The sequence below is a fragment of the Panthera tigris genome, chromosome B3 (assembly GCF_018350195.1).
Source record: "Panthera tigris isolate Pti1 chromosome B3, P.tigris_Pti1_mat1.1, whole genome shotgun sequence".
NCBI classification, from domain to species: domain Eukaryota; kingdom Metazoa; phylum Chordata; class Mammalia; order Carnivora; family Felidae; genus Panthera; species Panthera tigris.
The window spans coordinates 124,289,835-124,310,932 of NC_056665.1; the positions used below are offsets into that span (position 1 = coordinate 124,289,835).

The following is a 21,098-nucleotide window of genomic DNA, read 5'->3' on the forward strand; positions in this document are numbered from 1 at the left end:
TCCTGTGAAATCACACTATTTCTTAAAACTGAAAATAAATTGAATTCCCAAGGCAAAGAAATTTAAGACTTCCCGGAAGGGGTGGAGTTTAGCCATTTCTGCTAAGGTGGCAGGGAAGGAAACCATACTTCTGATTTACTGGTCCCACACGTGTGTTCCATGCTGGCAGATGAAGAACAGTGGTGAACCAGGCGTCAGCACACCTGATTTCTGGATAGGCATAGTTCCAGCAATGTTACTTGTATTTTGTGGTTTGGGGAATATTTCCCTTGCCTTTCTAAGCTTCGGTCTTTTTGCAAAATGGGTATAAGTACTGCTGGTCTTTCTTATGCCACACCCACAGGGCAGCTGTGATTATCAAGTAAGAAAGTAAATGTGAAAGCACGTTGAAAGTTGCCAAATACTTTCCAAACAGCAGGTATTTTAAAAAGGCCGATTCTGTGAGGCACTGTCCATTCTGGTAATTCTCAAATGCAGAAGAGGAGGTCAATGACAGTCTAAAATTACAACTAATGAAAATTAGAGTAGAAAGGAGAAACAAGGCAAACTTAATTAAAACTATATCCAGTATTTAGAAGTACATTTGCTGTTCTACGTAGAGACATTATCCAAAACACAAAAGTAATAGAAGTGTAATGGCACATAAATTACTTATGTACATACTGTGCCCTTGGTGGAGAATGTTCCCTCCAGTCTCCTTATCTGGTTAAAATTCCCCCTGCCCCCCCCCCCCCCACCAACATCATGAGCATTTTCAAGCATACTGGAAATCTGAAAGAAATTTACAGAGATCACCCATATATACTCACCACCTAGATTCTACTGTTTACATTTTATTTGCTTTATTACATACTAATCCATCTATCTAACCCTATGTGCATCCACTAACCCAATTTATGTTTTGGATGCCTTACAAAATAAATCATATACATCACTACACTTTCCCCTAAAGACTTCAGCATGCATATATCCTTAGCTCCACTTGGATTTTTGTTTGATTTTTGTTTAATGTAAAATTTACATCTAGTGAAATGTACAAATCTTAAGTAAACTGGCTAAATTTTATTATTTTTTAGCACTTCCTTAGGGAAGGCTTCCCTGCCTTTACTGATCTCATCACACAAGCTCTCCATTGCACTCTGAGCCTTTCCTCTGCAACACTTATCAGAATATTTATTTGTGGGATTATTTGATTAATGGTTATGTTGACATCAGGCAATAATCATCACAAAGGTAGGGCATATCAGTCTTCACTCACCACGGTACCTCCTGGAACTTCACCCAGTGCTTCCATAGAGGTGGTATTCAATAACTACTTCTTGAATGAACTAATGAATCTTATTCAGTGATGGAAAGGTTCTCATTCATTTATTCAGTCTGCAAACATTTATTGAATGCCTCCTCTATACTGGTGAGGTGTTAGGTGAGCTGAGGGAGCACACAATAAGATGAGGCCAAAGATGCCTTGGGGGCAAGATCTCAGAGGGCATTTTTGGCCACAGTATTTATATTCAATTCTGAATGAGGTCGAAGGTCTTCTGAGGACTTTGACCTGAGGAGCAATGTGCTCTTATTTACAGCCCAAAGTTCCCTCTGATGTTTGCAGATTGCTCATCCCTCACCCCATGTGGAATCCATGGATTACAGGGGCGCTGTGAGAAGGTGAGACAGGCATCTATCTCACTCCCAGGCTGGAGTCCTGCTGAGCAGCAGAAACTCTGAGACCCAACTCATGGACACCACCTGGGTGGAGCGCCATGAGAAATTTACTGAGAGAATACACCATATCCCTGGAAAGTGACTGGTGTCATACAAAAAGTTCTTGATTTACCCAAAATACTCTAACATCTCGAAAACATACTTTCTGACTGTAAAAATAATGATGTCTAACCATTAACATCTCTAATAATCTCTAATCATCTCTAATAACGATGATAGGTTATATAGATTAATCTGATAACATTTTTATTGTGGTAGTTTTCTGTCTGAGGTCAGACAGCAAGCAGCAAGATACAGTGGCAAAGTTCACTGATTAGAAAACAGGAGGTACAAGGTTCTATCCCAGGTTTGCCATAACCAGTTGCATGATCCAGGAAAATCATTTATCCCATGGGCTTCAGTTTCCCAATCAGGAAAATGGGAAAGTAGGATATAAAAATCTCTAAGAGACCTTCTGGCTATAGCTTTAGCTGTTTAAGCTTTAACTTCTTTCCACAGTAGGTTGGGACCTGATTTTTAAGCTTAAAATGTTGGAATGAATATGAAAAATCGTTTTATAAAGAGAAAGTAAAATAAGGAGAAAATCACATATGGGATTTTAGGAGTTAATATTAACTCTCCAGAACGACCCAAGAACATGTGTGGAGTAGAAATACCTTTACTTTTTTACAGTAGAAAGCCAAACTAATGATTGCAGAAGAAAAACAGGAAGATGGACATTTTTATCTTTTTAGGTGTTTGCCCCATCAAAAAATTCCAAATATTTATCATTTTGTATTTTTTAGAACAGATACTTCCAAAAGCAGGCAAAGAATTGCTTTTCATCTTTTTTCACTTTATAATTGTCCTTAATATATATATAATTTCCCTTCATCTAAATATTTCTAATTAGCTTCTGGTTCTATTACATGAATGTTACTCCATACTTTTTCTCTCCACAAAGCTTCTGTGCCATCATGACTTTGCACATGAAGCCCATCTGTCTGAATGTTCTCTACACACTGCTTAAATTAGCTCACTGATTCTCCTGCAAGACTTGGCTTGGTCACTACCTTCTCTAATGTGGCAGTTCAGAGAAGGAGCTCTTGAGCCAGTCTGCCTGAGATGAAATCCTGATTTAGTCACCTACTGGCTATGTTTCCCTAGGGAAGTTCCCAGATTCCTCTGCATTGGCACTCAGTTTCCTCAATTATAAATAGGAATGTGTAGAATTATAGTTAAGGACCAAATACATTAGCACATGGAAAGTGCCTAGAGCAGGGTGGGATACTAGTAAGCACTCAGTAAACACTAGGTGTTGTTCCAATGGTAATACTGGTTATCATTTCGTGAAAGGCTCCCCTAAAGTCTGGGTTAGGTGCCCATACTCAGTGCTTCCAATGCACACATGTCTCCTGTCATGTGTCTAATCATTTCCTTTGTGTTTGCTTGTCTCCTTTAGTAGACAGCAAATACCTTAAAAGCAGGAGTGTATTTTTCGTTATATTTCTAGTGCTGAGTACTTAGTATCATACACAATATATTTCAGTTTTCTGAAAAAAACCCTTCTCAACCCAAAGACTAATAAAGGCACAGTTAGAACTCAGAAATGTGGAAAGAAAAATACTTTGTAAAGGTAGAATTTAATGACTGACTGTTTCTGAGGGGTAGAGAATATTTCTAGATAGACTCAAAATTAAAGAAATATAACAAGAAATAGAACTGGGAGAAAAATGAGGTACCATAAAGGTGAGTTAAAAGGTATAGACAGAGTTAGAGACAGGAAGATGAGAGTAAGATCTTTTTGTGGACCTAATAAGCTGAAGCAGGAAGCCTGTGGTGTGGAGAGCACCCTGCTTCCTGTGGGTGAGCCCGGCAAGGGCTTAGCCACACCAGGCTGGGAAGGGTACAACCTGACACAGGGCAGATACCGAGAAATGCTAATCATTTCCCTGAATACTGCAAAGCCTTCCTCCCAAGGCCTCAAGACACGCTAAAGCAGGCAATCACATTTGCCTCTTCTGTATTTAACAGGGAACAGAGGATCCTGACGTGGATCACTGATAAGGAAAGATAATTGTTCTGGTTGAGGTAGGGTCCAGGCTAATTTACTTAAAAGCACACTGGTGAGGTGAATATAATTAATCTTCTCTGTTCTCAAAATAAAGGGTTATTTTCTTTTTAAGAGATGTCTTGTGTTCTCAAAGAGAATGACAAAACAAATTAATCATTTTCCATTACTCCACACACAGCACTTGGATTTTGAAAGAGCATGTGAACAGTTAATCCCCTATATGGATGAGTTTCTGGTGACAGGCAGATCAGATCTAAATAGAAATCAGGCAAGGTATTTTATTTTTATCATTGTGGCTTTGAGACTTAATTCAAAATAACTGAGATCAACCCTGTGTATACTTTTAGAGTTTGCTTTCATAATTAATCCTTTTTTGAACACTTAGAAACACTCTTTTGGATCTTGTACAAAGCATTCCCTGGCTGACTGCTGCCAAAGCAGGCAGAAGCAGAGAGTATCTAGAATATTTTAAAACCATTGAAAACTCAACTGAACCATCTCTTAAGGAATCCCAACTGCCAGGCCATACTTTGTTCAAAGTACCAATAATTTTAAGTTAGAGCAATACATTTGAGCAGATAGCTCACCTCAATGACTAATGTTAGAGGTGAACTTTAAGTATGTTTGAGATGCTCTGTTAAGCTATGTCTTGAATGGTGAACAGAAGGGCAAGAGGGCACAGATGGGGTATATGTGAGCAGAAGTATATATTTTTAACTAAAGCCCACCAGTTTCTCAATTTTATGCCGCAGGCTGAAAAAGATGGGCTATGAAAACCAGTGGGCATAAAACAGCTGACAATATTATTCGGTGAGCAAATTCATCTGACATTTGCCACAACCAATTGTTTTCCTGAAACTGGAATTTCTAGAAGTTTTTTTTTTTTTTTTTCTTTTTTCCAAATGAAAGCCATGCATTCATTTAACTGGACAACAATGAAGCTTTGTGGCCTCGTGGTTAGTATGAAAAGGAGTTGGTCTTGCCAAAACAATTTGAAATTTTGAACTTAGTCTCCCTCCCCCGACTTCATTTTAACATACTCAACTAAAAGGAACAAGTTCCGCAGGCTCTACTGGACACATTTAAAAAACAAAAAAACAGAAGTAACCCAAACCACATGACTCTGGACATTTAAAGGTATGCTATAAAAACTCCAGAAAACATGCAATACTCAAAATTAGGCAGGATTTCAGAGGATTTGTTATACAGAAACTGGATGAGACATATGTCTTTCTTTTAGGCAACAAGAATCACTGAGCACTTACTGTGTGCAAATCAAACTACATAACATCACTACATCAGACTTCATTCTGCTGAAGCTGCCCAGATTTAGTTCAAGCATATTCTTTCAGTTCCTGAATGAAAATAAGTTATTAGGGCAATAGCGAGACATATGTATATTACATTGTAATGTCTCATTAACAGACTTTTTTTTTTTTTTTTTTTACCATTAAACTGGGAAATTTTAAACATAGGGACTATACATTACTATTTTTGGGCTCTTTGGTATTAAAACATAACAGCTACCCAATAAATACGTACTGAATTTGGTCCTGTAGTTACTTCTCAGTCATCCAGTAACTGTATACATGCAATGGTAATTTAAAAATATGCTAATGTAAAAGAGGAGATAATTTATATTAGACTTGGGAATGATCTCCTATGCTCTCAAGTGAATATGGGTGTGCCAGGAGTTCTGGGATACATTCTAAAAGAAATAGTGATGTTGCGACAATAAATCAAGTTACGTGAGAAAGGTATTCTACTTTTTCTTTGAGAATTCCTGCTCCCTACATTTTCTTGGGATATACTAGGACAGGATACCCAGGAGAAGTACCAGTCAGAAAGACAAAATTTGAAGTTTTTTGTATTCCTTACATTGCCTTTACCTGCCTCACCCTCATCACCAACTTTAGTTGGAGGCTAAAGGTGAGAGATTTGGTCTACATTATTTCTAAGAAGGTGCAGACATAGGTACATCACAAAGTCATGCAGAACACTACTTTACATATAAATATGTTCTCTATCTCTTAAACTTAGAGGGAATCCAATGACTTAAAGGAGCTTTCTGCACATGCAAACAAAATACCTATTGATAGTCAACCTGGGTCTATCAAATTTACTGTAATATCATTTGAAGTAAGTCGCAATTGACACACCAGGGGAACAGGAAATTCATTTGTAAAACAAACAAACAAACAAACAAACAAACAAAAGAGAATATAGAATGGCACTTTGCTTCCAGGTCGTGGAACACAACAATTTACTTCTCCTTAATCTTTAGTAAACGTGAAAAATTAGTCATCGCCATTTACTCTGGTCCAATACGTAAAGTTTTAAAAACAGTATTTTACTTATTTGATAAATAATTTAGAGAATATTTAAATAACAGATTAACAGTGAAGAATAACTTTGTTGGAAATTTTAGTAAGAATTTAAGCATATTATATATTCTCCTGGTTTTAAAGGTATGAATACAACGGGCTTCTGATTAACTGTCATTCATGATTCTGGAAAATACCCATCTTATAAATATTGATTCCGAATTTCAGACATTAACATTTAAATAACAGATAACAGTGAAGAATAACTTTGTTGGAAATTTTAGTAAGAATTTAAGCATGTTATATATTCTCCTGGTTTTAAAGGTATGAATACAATGGACTTCTGATTAACTGTCATTCATGATTCTGGAAAATACCCATCTTATAAATATTGATTCCGAATTTCAGATATATTTCCAACAAGTTCTAGTTTATCATTACTTCTGGTTCATTATTCTTGCACTTGCATCTTCAAAACACAATACTTCTAAAAGTATTGACAGCCCCTATTTTTTTAAATTGATAAAGCTATCTTTTCACTACATAATTGCAATTTTTTTTCATTTTTTATATCTATAAGCATCAATTAGGATGGTCAATCCAATGAAAAGTTTCTTTTCTGTATGATCTCCTCCTTCCAATCACATTTTTATACAATCTGCTTTCAACGTTTGCCCACTTAGGAACCATATGAAGTAAATACACAGGAATACAAGATGAAAGCCTACTGAATACATTCTTTTAGAAAAATGGGCTGGTCCAGCTTCTTGTTGCAAAATATTGCACGATGAAGTTCTTCTTGTTGAATAACTAACTGGATGAGAGTATCCTATTTCCTTTTTGTCCTTAAAAATACATTCTTCATTCATCGATTCTTCAGTTTGGAAAATTCATCTAGGATATTATCATTTGAAGATACATATTCTGGTTTTTTGCTTATATAATCAATTTCACCATCATCACTAGTTTTCTAGAGTGCTGCTGTCTGTCTCTTTATATTCATTTTCTGATTCATCTAATAACTGAAATGTCTTCCTCTGTCAGTTTCCTTCTCTTTGTCATTATGAGAGAAATGAGAGATTCTGAATTCTCAACCTGCATTCAATAAAAGTAATAATAAGAAAACACTACAAAGCTTCTTCTTGAAAGATAATATAACATTTGGGAGGAACTTCTCCATGGCACTGCTACAATGTCTTATGATAGCTTTTATCCCAGCTTTTCAAGGATTTTTGTAAAGCAAATAGATGTAGCATTTCCCTGGGACAAAGGTTGTGTAGCTCTTTTTTATAAAGATTGGGGGTTGCGTAACCTCAGGGTTCCTTAGCTATAACACAGATTCACTGCATGTGCAATGTCCACCTAGACCCATGTCCATATGGTCCCTGTGGGACCTCAGAGGCAAAGAGAAGTTGCAAATATGTATGTAGCTCACGGAGCCCACTGTGCCATGAGTAACAAAGTCTTTTGTCTCATGTCTTCTACCATCCATCAGAGTGTGTCAGACTAACTTGGTAAAGTGCAAGTAGGGTAAAATCTCTTCATTTCTTGATAGACTTTGGACAGCACAGTAAGAAAACTGAAATATTATATAATAGTAATGACTTAGTTCACTTACTACAAATCCTTCTGTGTGATTCCATTATTCCTCCACTTTCATACTATTTTAGTTTTTTTCTAGCATAGCTGGGAACGATTGATGGATAACATATAGAATAATTCCAAGGATGATGAAGTAGGAAAATGCTTCACGAAAATAAGCTCACCAAGATCCATTATGTATCTTAGATTTATAACATGGTTCAATAGATCCATATGGTATTTGCAAGACAGAATCAGTGTTTTCCCTTTTAAAAATGAGGAAACTTTCTCTTTATTCTTTGGAAGATATTTAAGAAAGAATAAAAGTAAAAAAAAAAAAAATCAATCCTTACCAAAGGAACTGAAACTCAAGATTGGGTCCAACTAACCCTGATGATATACTGAAGATTATACCACCTCTCAGAATCCTCTTCAAGCATGTAGTGCCTAATTTCTCTTCCCTTTGAGCCTTCCTGAACTGCTTCTAGGTGGTCTGATGGGAAGTGTGATAATTCATGAACCGCTTGCACAACACTGCCTTGTAAGAAGACGTGTTTCACACTCAATCCTTCACATGGAGTATCTATCTGGTTGTCACATGCTGAATGGAGAAACGATTCAAAGGTAATGAATGTGATGCTACAAAGGGGATTAATACAAAGGTAGTAAAAGGAGAAACAAGAAGAAATGAGGAAGGCAGGTAGTTTATATAACCTTAGTCAAGATGCCAAAAGCAAACGGATTAAAAAGCCAATTTTCCCAATATGTTGATTTACAAAACAACTTATTTGTTTTGTAACTGTTCATATAGCTTCCAAAAATGTTTTTTTTCCACTGGCCAGTTTGTTACAATTTGTTAAGATAAGAGAATTAGTCATTTGGCAAATTCATGACTGGATAAATTTGCCCTTCACGTTAAGTCTGACAAATTTAAATTTCAGTAAGATACTTGAAAATTAATGAAAACAATGCCTGAGAAAGAATCTTACAACGGTTTTGGTAGATTAGAAAGAAGAAATACTGGAGACAGAATATATGACACTATAGTAGAAATGGCATGGAATTAATTCAGTGGAAATGAATAGAACAAACTCCGATAGACACGAAGGGAGAGTAGCTCCAGGCTGGAGGGGATGAATCATAAGGCATATTCTTAAAGGTCATGTTGACAATGACCAAAATCAGGGATTCTCAAACATGACTTCAAATTAGAATCATCTGGGGGAGCTGTAAAAAATACTGAGTCCTACCCCAGGTCAACCAAATCTGGGGGTGGGAGCATGTTGAACGAAAATTCTTAGGATTATTAAGATCTGTAAACCCACATGTCTCAGAGCCAAAGTTTGACACAATTGAATTGAATTTTGGAGGTAAACTTCATATGATATAGAGTACTTAGACATATAACCTGTGTGGTGAAACTCAGACAAAAATTCGAATGTCCTGATTAATGAGCCCAAACTTTCCAGTCCATATATATCCTGCTTCTGTGACTGGTGAAAGTAACACACCCGTAATGGAGGAATATTTTTAAAAATGAGAAAAGGACTTTCCCATCGATTGTCTCATTTGCTCTTCTCAACAAAACAGTGAGACAAGCAGGCCAATAATTGGGCTCACTTTATAGATAATAGAAATTAGGCTCAGAGGAGTGAAGTGAGTTGTCGCTGTGATAGAGCCAGGGCTCACAACTAGATCTTCTAACTCCCAGTCTACCAAATCCTAATCATTCTCTAAGACATTTGGAGGTTACCTGCCTTTTGCCTTTCCCTCTCACTCACCTGCAAATACACTCTTCTTCAAGGAAAACTAATGTGCAATGAGGACTTTTGAGGTATTACAGAACAAAACAAGTTCTGAGTTAGAAATAATAGAGAAATGCAAGGGATGAAAACAGGAAGTTCTCTGAAAAGATGTAAAGGGAGTACTTCATTGACTCCAGGTGTTTTGTCAGTGAGTTTCTATTTAATGTGTTTTAGACAATCTGGTTCATGTCTGATGACAAGTCAAGGATATGTCTCACTGGCCTTTGCTGTGGATAGGTAGACGGTGAGAGGATAGTAGTGAAAAGCACCGAAAAAGCTTCAGAAAACCATTTACGTAACACCAGCCACGCAAAAATAATTAGGAACAGAGAGCCTAAAGAGAATAATGAGGGAAGGGCTATTTTGATGGTTTGGCCTTTTGCCGTTTGATGTTCAAATATAATGTAATTGGGGGCAATGATAGGTTGAAATCATTCACTAATGTTAAATAATTAACATAAGACCACTTTGGATATTTATATTAATAGTGCTAATAGTGACAATTTATGCTCTCTCCAGCCTTTCATCTGAGATCAAAGTTTGTTAAAAGCCCTAAATAAACTTTATAAACACTTGTGTAAGTAGAATTAGAGTTGGTATGTGGATGCATAAAATAAAACAGATCCACTGAGGCACTGAGCATCACTGAGCAAGCTCAAGACAGAACTAGTAATGCGAACGAGGCATGCCAACTCTTTTCTTCAAGATTCAAAAGGAAGAAAACTAGTTCAAAGGTGCTTTATAAAACTCTATTTACCAATAAGTTGAGGGCATATTCTGACAATCCTACATATGGTCCAGGAATGTCAATGTCCTATGTATAAGTCCACTTCTTGCCCTGCTCAAGAAAGACACGGGATCTAGCTGTTGATTTCCTTCTTTTTCATTCTGCACATTCACTAGACACTTGTCAAGTGTTCCTTAATCATGTCTTCATTGCTCTTACGAGTCACAAGAGGAGTATGTGGAATGGAAAGAACACTGTGTCACTGATCAGGACACCTGAATTCTAGCCCTAGTTTTGCCACTTGGCAATTCATCAACTTCTCTGGCCTGCAGGGTGAGGGGTTTTCAAAAGGATCTTTAAGACTCCTTCCAGGTGGAATGTTATCTAAAATGGCAGCAGGGACTTAATCTGCTATCTCCATAGGAAATTAGAGAGACACGGTAGGGATTCAACAAGTACCTGTTATATAATATCTTATGATTGAGTGAAGTAAATTGTTTGATAGCAACTATTGGTAGGTCAGAAATTTTGAAGGCCAGAATTTTAATTCCTCTTAGATTAGACCAGAACCTATTAGGGAGGGGAGCTTCTAGATATCACCTAGTCCAGCCCAATCATTAAAAAAAAAAAAATAAGAAAATTAAAAATGAGAGAGGTTAAACACATTGCCCAGGCTCACATGCCTGGCCATGATAGAGATATGACCAGAACCTAGCTTTTCTGACTCTGAATCAGATACTATTTTTACCATATCATCATCATTTAAACTAGGCATATAATAATTTTCAGCTAAAACTTGTCTGTAATTTGTTAAAATTAGATGCACAAAATAAAAATCCCCCAAATCAGCTTTTTATTTAAAGGCTACTTCAAACATGTAAGATATACTATTCCCACCAACTACATATTAAGGGTATAATACAAATATTTTGTTTTATAGTTAAGGTAGGATCTTTAAAAAAAAAAAAACAACAAAACTTAATACACTACTACTCGGAGATTTTACCCATATGCGCTCTCTTGAAGAAAACAGAAAGCATTTCTTATATGTATTATATTTTTTCAGAAAGCTACTTCCATCGTGTTTTGTAATATACACTCATATTATCTTCTCTATATAAAGCAAGAGCTTCTTTCTGAGGATGCACTATGTTATTGATAGTATTTAGAGTGGGGCTATGAAACACATTGCCTAGCAAGGCAGTTAGGCAGTATGACTACTTATCAGCATCAAATATGAAGCTGTCAGTCTGACCTCCAAACACTGAGCAATTTGATAATATTAAATTCATCTGCTGGTGAAGCTGCATTCATTATATAATTTCTCAATGACACTTTCCCTATGTCACCGTGTTTATGAGAAATTTGACAGGGCTGTAAGAAACCGGTTTTGCAGGCTGAAGGAAGTCTTACATTTTTAAATTGGTCATCACCTTTTGCCACAAGGTTGCAACTCTTAATAAACAGCCTATTTGTTTGAGTAGCATTTTCTTCCTTTGACCTTAAATACAGACATGTTTTAGAAATTTAACCCTTTGAAGATGACCCCATTATTGGAAAACGTACATATTTTAATACTGACTAATGCAGAAAACAGGCTCTGTATTTTGGGACAAGGTGGCGAAAGGAGAATGTCTAGATTGTTTCAACCAAGATCCCTCATGAGAGATTCATGAGGATATTTCCGTTTGCCCTCAATGCGAATATACAGAAGGTAGACTAACATTAGAGCAGTGGGAAACTTGGCAGAACGGGCTAGGACAGGGTTTGTGCAAAACCTTTTTCCGGTTTCAGTTTGAATGGGTTCCCAGGAAGTGTCAAGTTTGAACAAATCCAAAATTTTACAATGTAGCTCAGCCAAAACTGCTGAGATTCACCTGATTCTGGGTCAAAACTGTACAGAGCACACTGCGTTTTATTTGGTGTAAAGCCAATTTGACTAAACCTTTCAGGCAACTTCAATGAGAGGCTCATAGTCTTGGCAAAACCAAAAATGAACCTAGCTTGATCTTTGGTTTTCAAACAGCAAGTTCTGGCTTTATAAAGAGATAAAGGCAAGTTTTACTTAGCTTTAAGATTCTTACAAATACTTAGAAGAAGCATTGCAAATAATTAACAGTTATTTGGCCAGATTTACATACTCAAGTCAGTTACTTCCTGAGCTTAACCAGGACACTTCAGTAAGTACGTTAACTCTATTGGCACCATATATTCCTAAGTGGCGTAGAGCTGAATTTGGTGTTCTAACAAAGAACAATGGTGCTTCTTCAACAACTTAAGTGCTTGAAGAGTGGATCACACATGTAGTAGGATGAAGTACAACCAGTGCTGGCTCCAGGTGGGATGGAAATAATTAAAAATAAAAACTCCAATGGCAATTGTCTACTGTTTTGGCAGATGTGTGAAGGGAGAGAATATAGCGTTACTTGGTAATTTCCACGGAGACATACTGGCATTCTCTTGTACTCTTGAAGATCAACTGGTGTGCATGGTTCAAATCTGTTACCACTAATATTACCTGAATGAATCCTTTAGGGGTGTGCTAAAGGATCCAACAGCTTTCTTTTTTTCTTTTTGAATAAAACCTATATTTCTAAGAGTTTCCCAGTGTTTTGTAATTTTTCCCAATATAGGTAAATTTATGTATATATTTCTCCATACTGCTACATATTAGGATTTATCCTGTAAGTTATATCATCTCTTTAAGTATACATTGAAAACAAGGGACATTGGATTGTTTTAGATCACTTGGATTTGAGAAGCTGATTAAACAGTGAGAAATTATAGCTACATAATTACACATTTGCTCTAAGTCAATGATTTTCAAAATTTTGAGTAAATACTCTCGAAATAATTTTTTAAACTATGTATCTACCTTATCCCTCCCCCCCCCCCATACACATTTCAAGGTTTTCCAAATGTTTTCGTCATAAATTTAGGTAGTTGCAGAGGATGAAATTTCTGGAATATTGTAAATACTGACATTTTCAAATAAAACTCTTATATTACTCACATAAGCGTATCCAGCAAACTTTAAATACTTCAGTAATTTGTTACCACCATTTACCCATTGACAGAATAACTAAATTAGATCCTCTTTAGAAGACAGACATTTTATATTGTTCCTTTGCCCTTTGAATTTATTTCCCATCTATTTTCCCCAACAGAGTTTTCTCCTAATATAAAATATACTTATGTTTGGAAGTCTTTTGTATTGGTTATCCTATCATACTTCATCCTTGTCTGTAACAAAAATGTATATATAGAGAAAACTGATTTTTAAAATTCCCTGTGACCATAATGCTTTAAGTGTTATATATTTTTATTGCCTGAATTCTCATTATAACTAATATTAGGTATATTAAAGTTTTTGAGAAGAAATATTAATGTAAAATGTATAAGGACTCCAAAGCTTCCAAAAGTATATCCCTTAATGGATGGATACTGCCTACTTTTCTCTTGTACTCAATTAGTTCATGTATCCATAAGTAAGTGCTAACTTTTGCTTGAATAAGACAGGAATCCATTTCACTTCTATTTCTTTTTTGTTTGTTTGTTTCTGTAGATTTAATCACTGAGAAATCTTGTTCACATGTAACAGTACGTGAGAATGAAAGTGGTTTTGTTATAACAATGTCACTCAGTTGCCTTCCTAGTTTTATGGCAAATATTACATAGTGATCTGTCATCAAAAATTAATTTTAATGATCTATCAGCTTGATTAGGTCCTCTTTCAGTTTTGTTGAAAGCAAAGAATTAGAAACTACTTGACTTGCCAAAGGACTGTAATGTAGTTATTAAAGTCACTCACTTTGTTTTGGAAGGTATATGAAAGAGGCTTTATTTACCAAGACTTATCAAATGACTACAACTGTTTTTTTCACTTAGAGGCATTTCGCTGAATTCTACATATGAAGAAAGTATGAAGAAAACTAAAAATATTAATATTAATACCATTCTCTCAGTATACATTTTTAATACTTTTGTTTTAGGGGTGCCTGGGTGGCTCAGTAGGTTAAGCATCTGACTCTTGATTTCAGCTCAGGTCATGATCTCACGGTTCGTGAGTTTGAGCCCAGCGTCAGGGTCTGTGCTGATAACACAGAGCCTGCTTAGGATTCTTTCCCTCTCTTTCCCTCTCTCTCTCTCTCTCTCTTTCTCTCTCTCTCTCTCCCTCTCTGCACCCCCCGTCCCACCCCCGACCCCCCCACCCCCTGCTTATGTACTTGCACACATGCATGCTCTCCCTCTCTCAAAAATAAACTTAAAAAAATACTTTTATATTAGCATTAAATATATTTTCATTAAAACCCTAGAGTTGCAGATTGGCAAAGCTAGTCCTTATGTCAAACCAATCAGCCAAATCAGGCTAACTTTCTGGCAGAAAAAAGTCAGACTTGATTTTTCAGTTCTATAAATGTGTTAATATGCTCTGTGACAACCACTTTTTGAATTATAATTCTAAGACAGATAAATAAGGCATGGAGCCAGGCCAAAGTTTGTCACCTGAATAAAAGAAGACACTTTCAATTACTTCTTTCCAACCCTCAGTTTTGTTCTCAGGAGCTATACATTTGTTCCTGATTATAGTAGGGGGGTAAAAGAGGTGAGGTCATTAAATAAAATTGTCATCATTCCTCCGCAACATCTATCAACAATATATATCAATTTCAGAATATATATTCCCAATACCACATATATCTAATAAAACCATCTTATCAAAAATATATGTATGACTAACAAGGACAAGAAGCCTTACCTTAGTGACTTGATTAGAGGAGGCCTCGAAGGCATCAAAATCATAAATTGCCCCTTGTTTGGCACCTTGAAGTGTCTGGGGGAATCTGGCATCATGGAACCTTGGGTGGGTGAAGAATAGGCCTTTCTTTTGTAAAGGGAGAGGAGGTTGATTAGGAAAAGTATGGTGGCCTCCTCAGGCAGGGTCATTTTAGGACTCTGCTTGAAATGCATGTAGAAGCTGAGGATGTAAAAATCGATTCTCTTAAAACTATCTGTGTCTGAAGACCCCTTGGAAAATCTCTGCCTACTCCTAGGGGTTATTTTACTCCAGTCTGGAGACTAACTCACCAGCTATCTCTGAACATTACCCTCAGGGACAGCATTAATCATTTTGTCATAAAATTAAAAAAAAAAAAAAAAAAGTTCTGTTAACATGTTCCCATTCCTTTTTTTTTTTTTTTCGAAATGTGTCAGATACAAAAGAGTACATAAAATATATACACACAGTTTGAAGAAAATTGACAATTCTTTGTGATTTCAATTAGCATTTCCCTGTTTACCAATGAAGCTGAATATATTCACATATTTCTTTTTCAACTGAAATGCTTGCTCATATCTTTTACCCTCTTTTACTTTTCTTTTTTTATTTCTGAAATCTAGATTATCTTTTTCTAATTGCTTTGTTGGCAATAAGATTTGGATACAATTTGATTTGGATACAAACTGCTACTCAGCTATATATTTTGCCACAAATGTATTTTAAGTGTGGCTTTTCTTTTCACTATTTTTATGTTGTCTTTTGACTCACAGCAGTTCTTAATTTTAGCGTGGTCACTTCAGTCACATCTTTTAGGATCTGTGTTTTCAGTGTCATCCCCCCTCCCGCCCCCGCCGAAATCCTTCAAAGTTCCAAGATCATGAAGATATTAAACTACACTTTGTTTTAAAGTTTTGCATCTGAGATAGAGGTTAAATTTCTTTTTTTCTATACCAGCAATTGAAAAGTCCCTCCTTATTCCCCTGATCAGGGATGCCAGTTGTACCAGACATCACATTTCCATGTACACGTATTTCTGCTTATGGGTCGTATATTTGATTATACTGGCCTATTTTTATATTCCTGTGCCAAGACTACACTACCTGAATTTTCATAGCTTTAATAAGATTTCATATATAGTACGAAAACTACCCCCAACTTGCTCATCTTCAGAACTATCTTGGCTATTCCGGAGTATCTTCTCTGTGAAGAACTTGCATTTTTGTTGTTGTTGTTGTTTGATTTTTTTCTATGTATTTTGTATTTTTTGTTCCTTTTGTACTGGTACACTTTTAGTTACATTTTCTTAGTACTTGTTGCTGGAGTTAGAAAGAGAATGGACTTTCTTAAACTCTATTTTTCTTAACTATGAATTCCTAGAACTTTTTAGACAGCAACACTGTTTGCAAATAACAACTGTTTAACTGCTTTGGTTAGGACTGCATGCATAGTATCTAACAGAAGCTGTGGAATGGGGCATCCTTTCCTTGTTCCTGATCTTAAAGGAGGACTTTCAAAACGCTAAGATAATGTCTGTCATTGATTTTTTTTATATGACTCAGATTAAGTAAATTCCCTTCTAAGTTTGCTAAACAGGTTTTGATAATGATATGAGAATAAATGCTTCTTATTCATCCACTGAGATGATCTTATTAAATTTATTTCTCCTTAATCTGTCATATGGTGAATTACATTGATTGATTTCCTAATACTAAACCAACTCTGAATTCCTGGAATAAACCCAGTTTGTTCATGATGAATTCTCCTTTGAATACATTCCTGGATTTATTTTGCTAATATTTTGTGTATAATATTTTTGCATCCATGTTAATGCGTGAAAAGTCCCTTAATTTCCCTTATTTATACTTTCTATGTCTGGTTTTGTCTCCAAGGTTATGCCAACTCATAATGAGTTTGGCATGTTCCCTCTTCTTCTAGTTTCTGGAAGAGTTTTTGTAAAATTAAAATCATCTGTTCCCATAATATTTGGTAGAACTTCTCTAAAAAAATTATTTGGGGTTGGTGGCCCCTTTCTAGAGAAATTCTTAATTGATTAAAAATTGTTGATGAAACTTTTTATTATTTTTAAAGATTTACTTATGGCACTATTCATGTTATTTCTGCTTAACTCTGGAAAATTAATTTTTTTCTGGGAATTTAGTTATTTCTCCTAATATATGATTGCAAAATTATTCACAATACTCTGGTATGTGGTTAAATTCTCAAATAGCTATAGTAATATCCACTTTTTCATTCCTAATATTATTCATTTGTATCTACTCTTTTTCTCCATCAGTCATGCTGGGTATTGGTTGTTTTTTTCTTTTTAAACAACCATCTTTACTGGGCTTGCATATTGCATGTTTGCTTTCTATTAATTATAATCCTTTCTCTATTTTTTCCTTTCTTTTTCTTTTCTCTTTCTTTTTTTTTTTTTTTTTTTTTTAGGTTTTTGTGCCATCCTTTTAATTTCTTATGCTGGGTGCTAAGCTCATTATTTTTCATCCTTCTTTTCTAATTAAAGATGTGAGCCATGAAGTCGCCCCATAAATACTACTTTTGCTGTATCACACACATTTTATAACACAGTGTTACTATTATTATTCATATCCATATATTTCATAACTTCTACTCTAGTTTGTTTTCTGACCTTGAGTGGATTAGAAGTTTACTTTGAAACTTCCAAAAGTCTATGCCTTATCTGGTTCTCTTTTTGAATCCTAGAGCTAGTTATAATCATCCACAAAATTCTGGCCCAAGGAAATGGACAGAAATAGTATGTTCAAATTCTAGTGTCTACTAAAGGGAAATTACCTGCTCTCTCTTCCTTTCTTTTGTCTCATTACAATGCAAATCTAAAGGCTGGAAGTGGTTACAGGCATCTTGGATCAGGAGCAGGACATTTGCATCCCTACACACTACATCTGCCGTGACACAAGGCCTGATTTAAAACCACTTTATGGGGGCACCTGGGTGGCTCAGTCAGTTAAGTGTCAGACATTGGCTCAGGTCACGATCTCATGGTTCGTGAGTTCAAGCCCTACATCGGGTTCACTGCTGTCAGCAAAGAGCCCGCTTCAGATCCTCTGTGACCCTCTCTCTGCCCCTCCTTTGCTTGCACTCTCTCAAAAATAAATAAAACATTAACGAAGATTTTATGCTCAAAATAAAAGCTAAATAAAAATGAATAAATAGCTGTGCTACCACTTTAACTCTCTGTGTTGTAGATAACTGATAGCAATGAAAATGAGTCTTGTTCATAGACTTGCAAATAAATGTTGTCTGGGGGAGTTTCAACTTATTTCCTTCCTCCACAATGGAAGAAACCAGTTTTGCATCTAATTTAAATGCATGTCAGAACTCTAGTGCTTACCTATGTGTGGTTCTTTTCTCCTTTAAGCCTCAGTAACATTTTATTCATTCTCTCATTAATTAAAGAGTTAAATAAACTCATTTGTCATGATTTCATTTCATATTTGTAGAAGAGTCATGATTTCATAATTTTACTTTTTTGGTAAAATTGTCTTTTAACAAATCCTTTGGTTTCTTACTATCTTCAAAGTTTAATTACAGCCCCAACATAAATGCCTTCTCTGGCTCTTTCTGCCTGACCCTGATTCTCCACTTTCAGAGATGAATCTAATCTCCTCCATCATGTCCTCAAAGTACAAAATCCATGGTTTTTCCTAGAACCTGGACCATGATGTCTTATTTTATAATTTTTCTTTAAAATTTTTTTTTCTTTATAAAAGCTCCTACAAAATGCATTGTGTTTCCTTCATGTAGTATAGACAATGTATCTTTATCTTACATCATTAATTTATTTACATGTAAGTAACTTCTCAAGTACGAATTCCTTTGGAGAACTGATTACAGTTTTTCCTTTTCTCCTCCATTGTCAACACAGTGCCTTGTATAGTACCCAATAAATATCCACTGCTATGTCTCATCCATGGCCCATCAACTGGGGCTCTCCATCAAGATTTGTTTTTTAGGTAATTACTTAGCTTTATTTGGGGTATTAGCCTGTTATATTTTGGTTAAGAGTTGGTTCATTACTAAAAAATTCACATTAAACTTTAATGAAGATCCTAAGAACTTTTGTGAAACATCAAATAAAGTTTAAACCTAACCAAAAAGGCTAGGGGAAAATAATAAATTGATTTACTTCCGGGGAATTTTTTTCTTCAACTATTGGGACTGGTTCTGTGTAAACCCGCATACCCTTATGTGAGTGTCACATATGTACAGTTTGACATCCATTCTACAAATGTTTACTGATTGTCCAGTATATATCAGGAATGTTTGATAGGCCCTGGGTTGCATTTGCAAGTAAAAAGTACTTTCTAACCCAAGAAGCTTACATGCTAGTGAAGAAGGAGAGGGAAAAGTTGAGGAAGAGGAGGAAAAACAGACACATGATCCTGACATAAGTATTTAGATCACTGGGGACAAGTCAACTCAAGTTGCTCATTATGATGAAAAGACCATCTCATTTTCAGCTGTTATAACTACTGAACCTTTAAAATCTCCTAATGAGACAATGAAGTTTTGAACTTTTGCATATTTGTATTACCAGAACATACACCCTACATCCAATATCTTATGTTAATACCAACCCAACCAAATGTAGACCACCAATTCTTTTCTACGGTTTAAGTGCTGAGTTGTGAGAGAATAATAAATGATCTTGAGATTACTTACAGCATATTTGATTTTATGAACTATAAAACACTTTACCAGTTGAATAGTCTACCAAGTGTATTAAATCTGCTGCTTATAATGCCATATGAAGTCAAAGGACTTTATAATATTTGAGCATTAACATTATTACTGAGCATTTTCATTTTTATGGCTTTACTTATGATAATTATTTCAAATTAAAACCATCTTGAGAAAACTGCCACTGTAAAAAAACCCTGTCCATTTAATCAATTTTATTTTTCTCATGATGACTTTTTATTTTTACCTTTATTCCTAAAGGAATGCTTAGAATAGGTACTTACTAAGATCATACTCCATAGTACTTTTAGTAAAGAGATTGATAAATTAAAAAGACTAACAAATACTAATAAAATTTATAGGTTTTGGTTTCTGCTTGTATGATTTTAAGTTTTGCATGGCATATTGGTATAATGCAAATGATTAAATAAGAAATAATAAGCAATCACATAATGATAACCTAACATTTGTTTAGCCCTAAACATGTTCATATATATTTTCTCTCTTAATTCTCACAACTTGGTAAAATAAGTTTAATTATTGTTATCTTTATTTTTACAGAGGAGGGAATCAAGAAACAAGTGATTTGCTAAATGTTGTATAAGTGGCATTTTATATGCTGAACCCAAGTCCTCACACTCAAAATTTCTATTTTTGTTCATATTTTTAAAAAGAGTGTTTAATTCACAAGCCAAATCCTGTTGGCAAGACACTTCCTAAGAGTAAGTAAAATATATGTGGAAGAACACTAAACATTTTATTCACCTACAATGTCATCATACTGAAACTGAGAAGGTCAGTGTAATTTCCAAATGGCCCAGTTAAATCTAAGGAATAGATTATTTACCCACTAGGGTCTGGACACTGTCAATCAAAATCACTTGCTTACACAGGACTAAAATGTGCCCCATTAGCATCTCTCCACCTCACACTCACAAAATAAATATTTTATTCTTTACTGGCCATATTGTTGAAAGGCTTCTTTTTTTTTTTTTTCCTGTTCATTAAAAACATAGAAAGAAAAAACAAAAATCACCACTAGTCCCAAGCCACTCTTAATATTTTGTGTGCTTGCTTTCTGAGTCTTTTTTTTAACACAAAATACTCAATATTTGCATCACACTCCCCCTCACACACATAAATATATATACTACTTTATATACTGCTCCCATATTATGGGGAGCATAATATGGCAATATTTACTTTTTAAAAATATGACTTTTTATGGCTGAAAATCTTTCATCATAAGGTGGTACCATAATTTATTCTACCATTCTTTCAATTCACATGGTTTTCATTATACAAAGGTTTATTTATAAAAGTAATATAATGTTTTATAAAACTTGAAAAAATAGAGAAAGGAATGAAATCACAGCCCTAACTCATGTCT

General features: G+C 35.2%; 1 protein-coding gene across 10 annotated transcripts in view; it reads right to left on the bottom strand.

The window, feature by feature from the left end:
• The window catches only part of CEP128 (centrosomal protein 128), a 388,434-nt gene that overhangs the window by 33,114 nt on the left and 334,222 nt on the right, over positions 1-21,098 (bottom strand). The window contains exon 23 of one of the 10 annotated variants that reach the window (XM_042990262.1): positions 489-509. The exons of the other annotated variants lie outside the window; for them this stretch is intronic. Coding sequence (XP_042846196.1) covers positions 504-509 — 6 coding nt within the window. The 3' untranslated portion in view covers positions 489-503. Of the gene's footprint in view, positions 1-488; positions 510-21,098 lie in introns of those variants that run through there. 10 annotated transcript variants of the gene reach the window in all.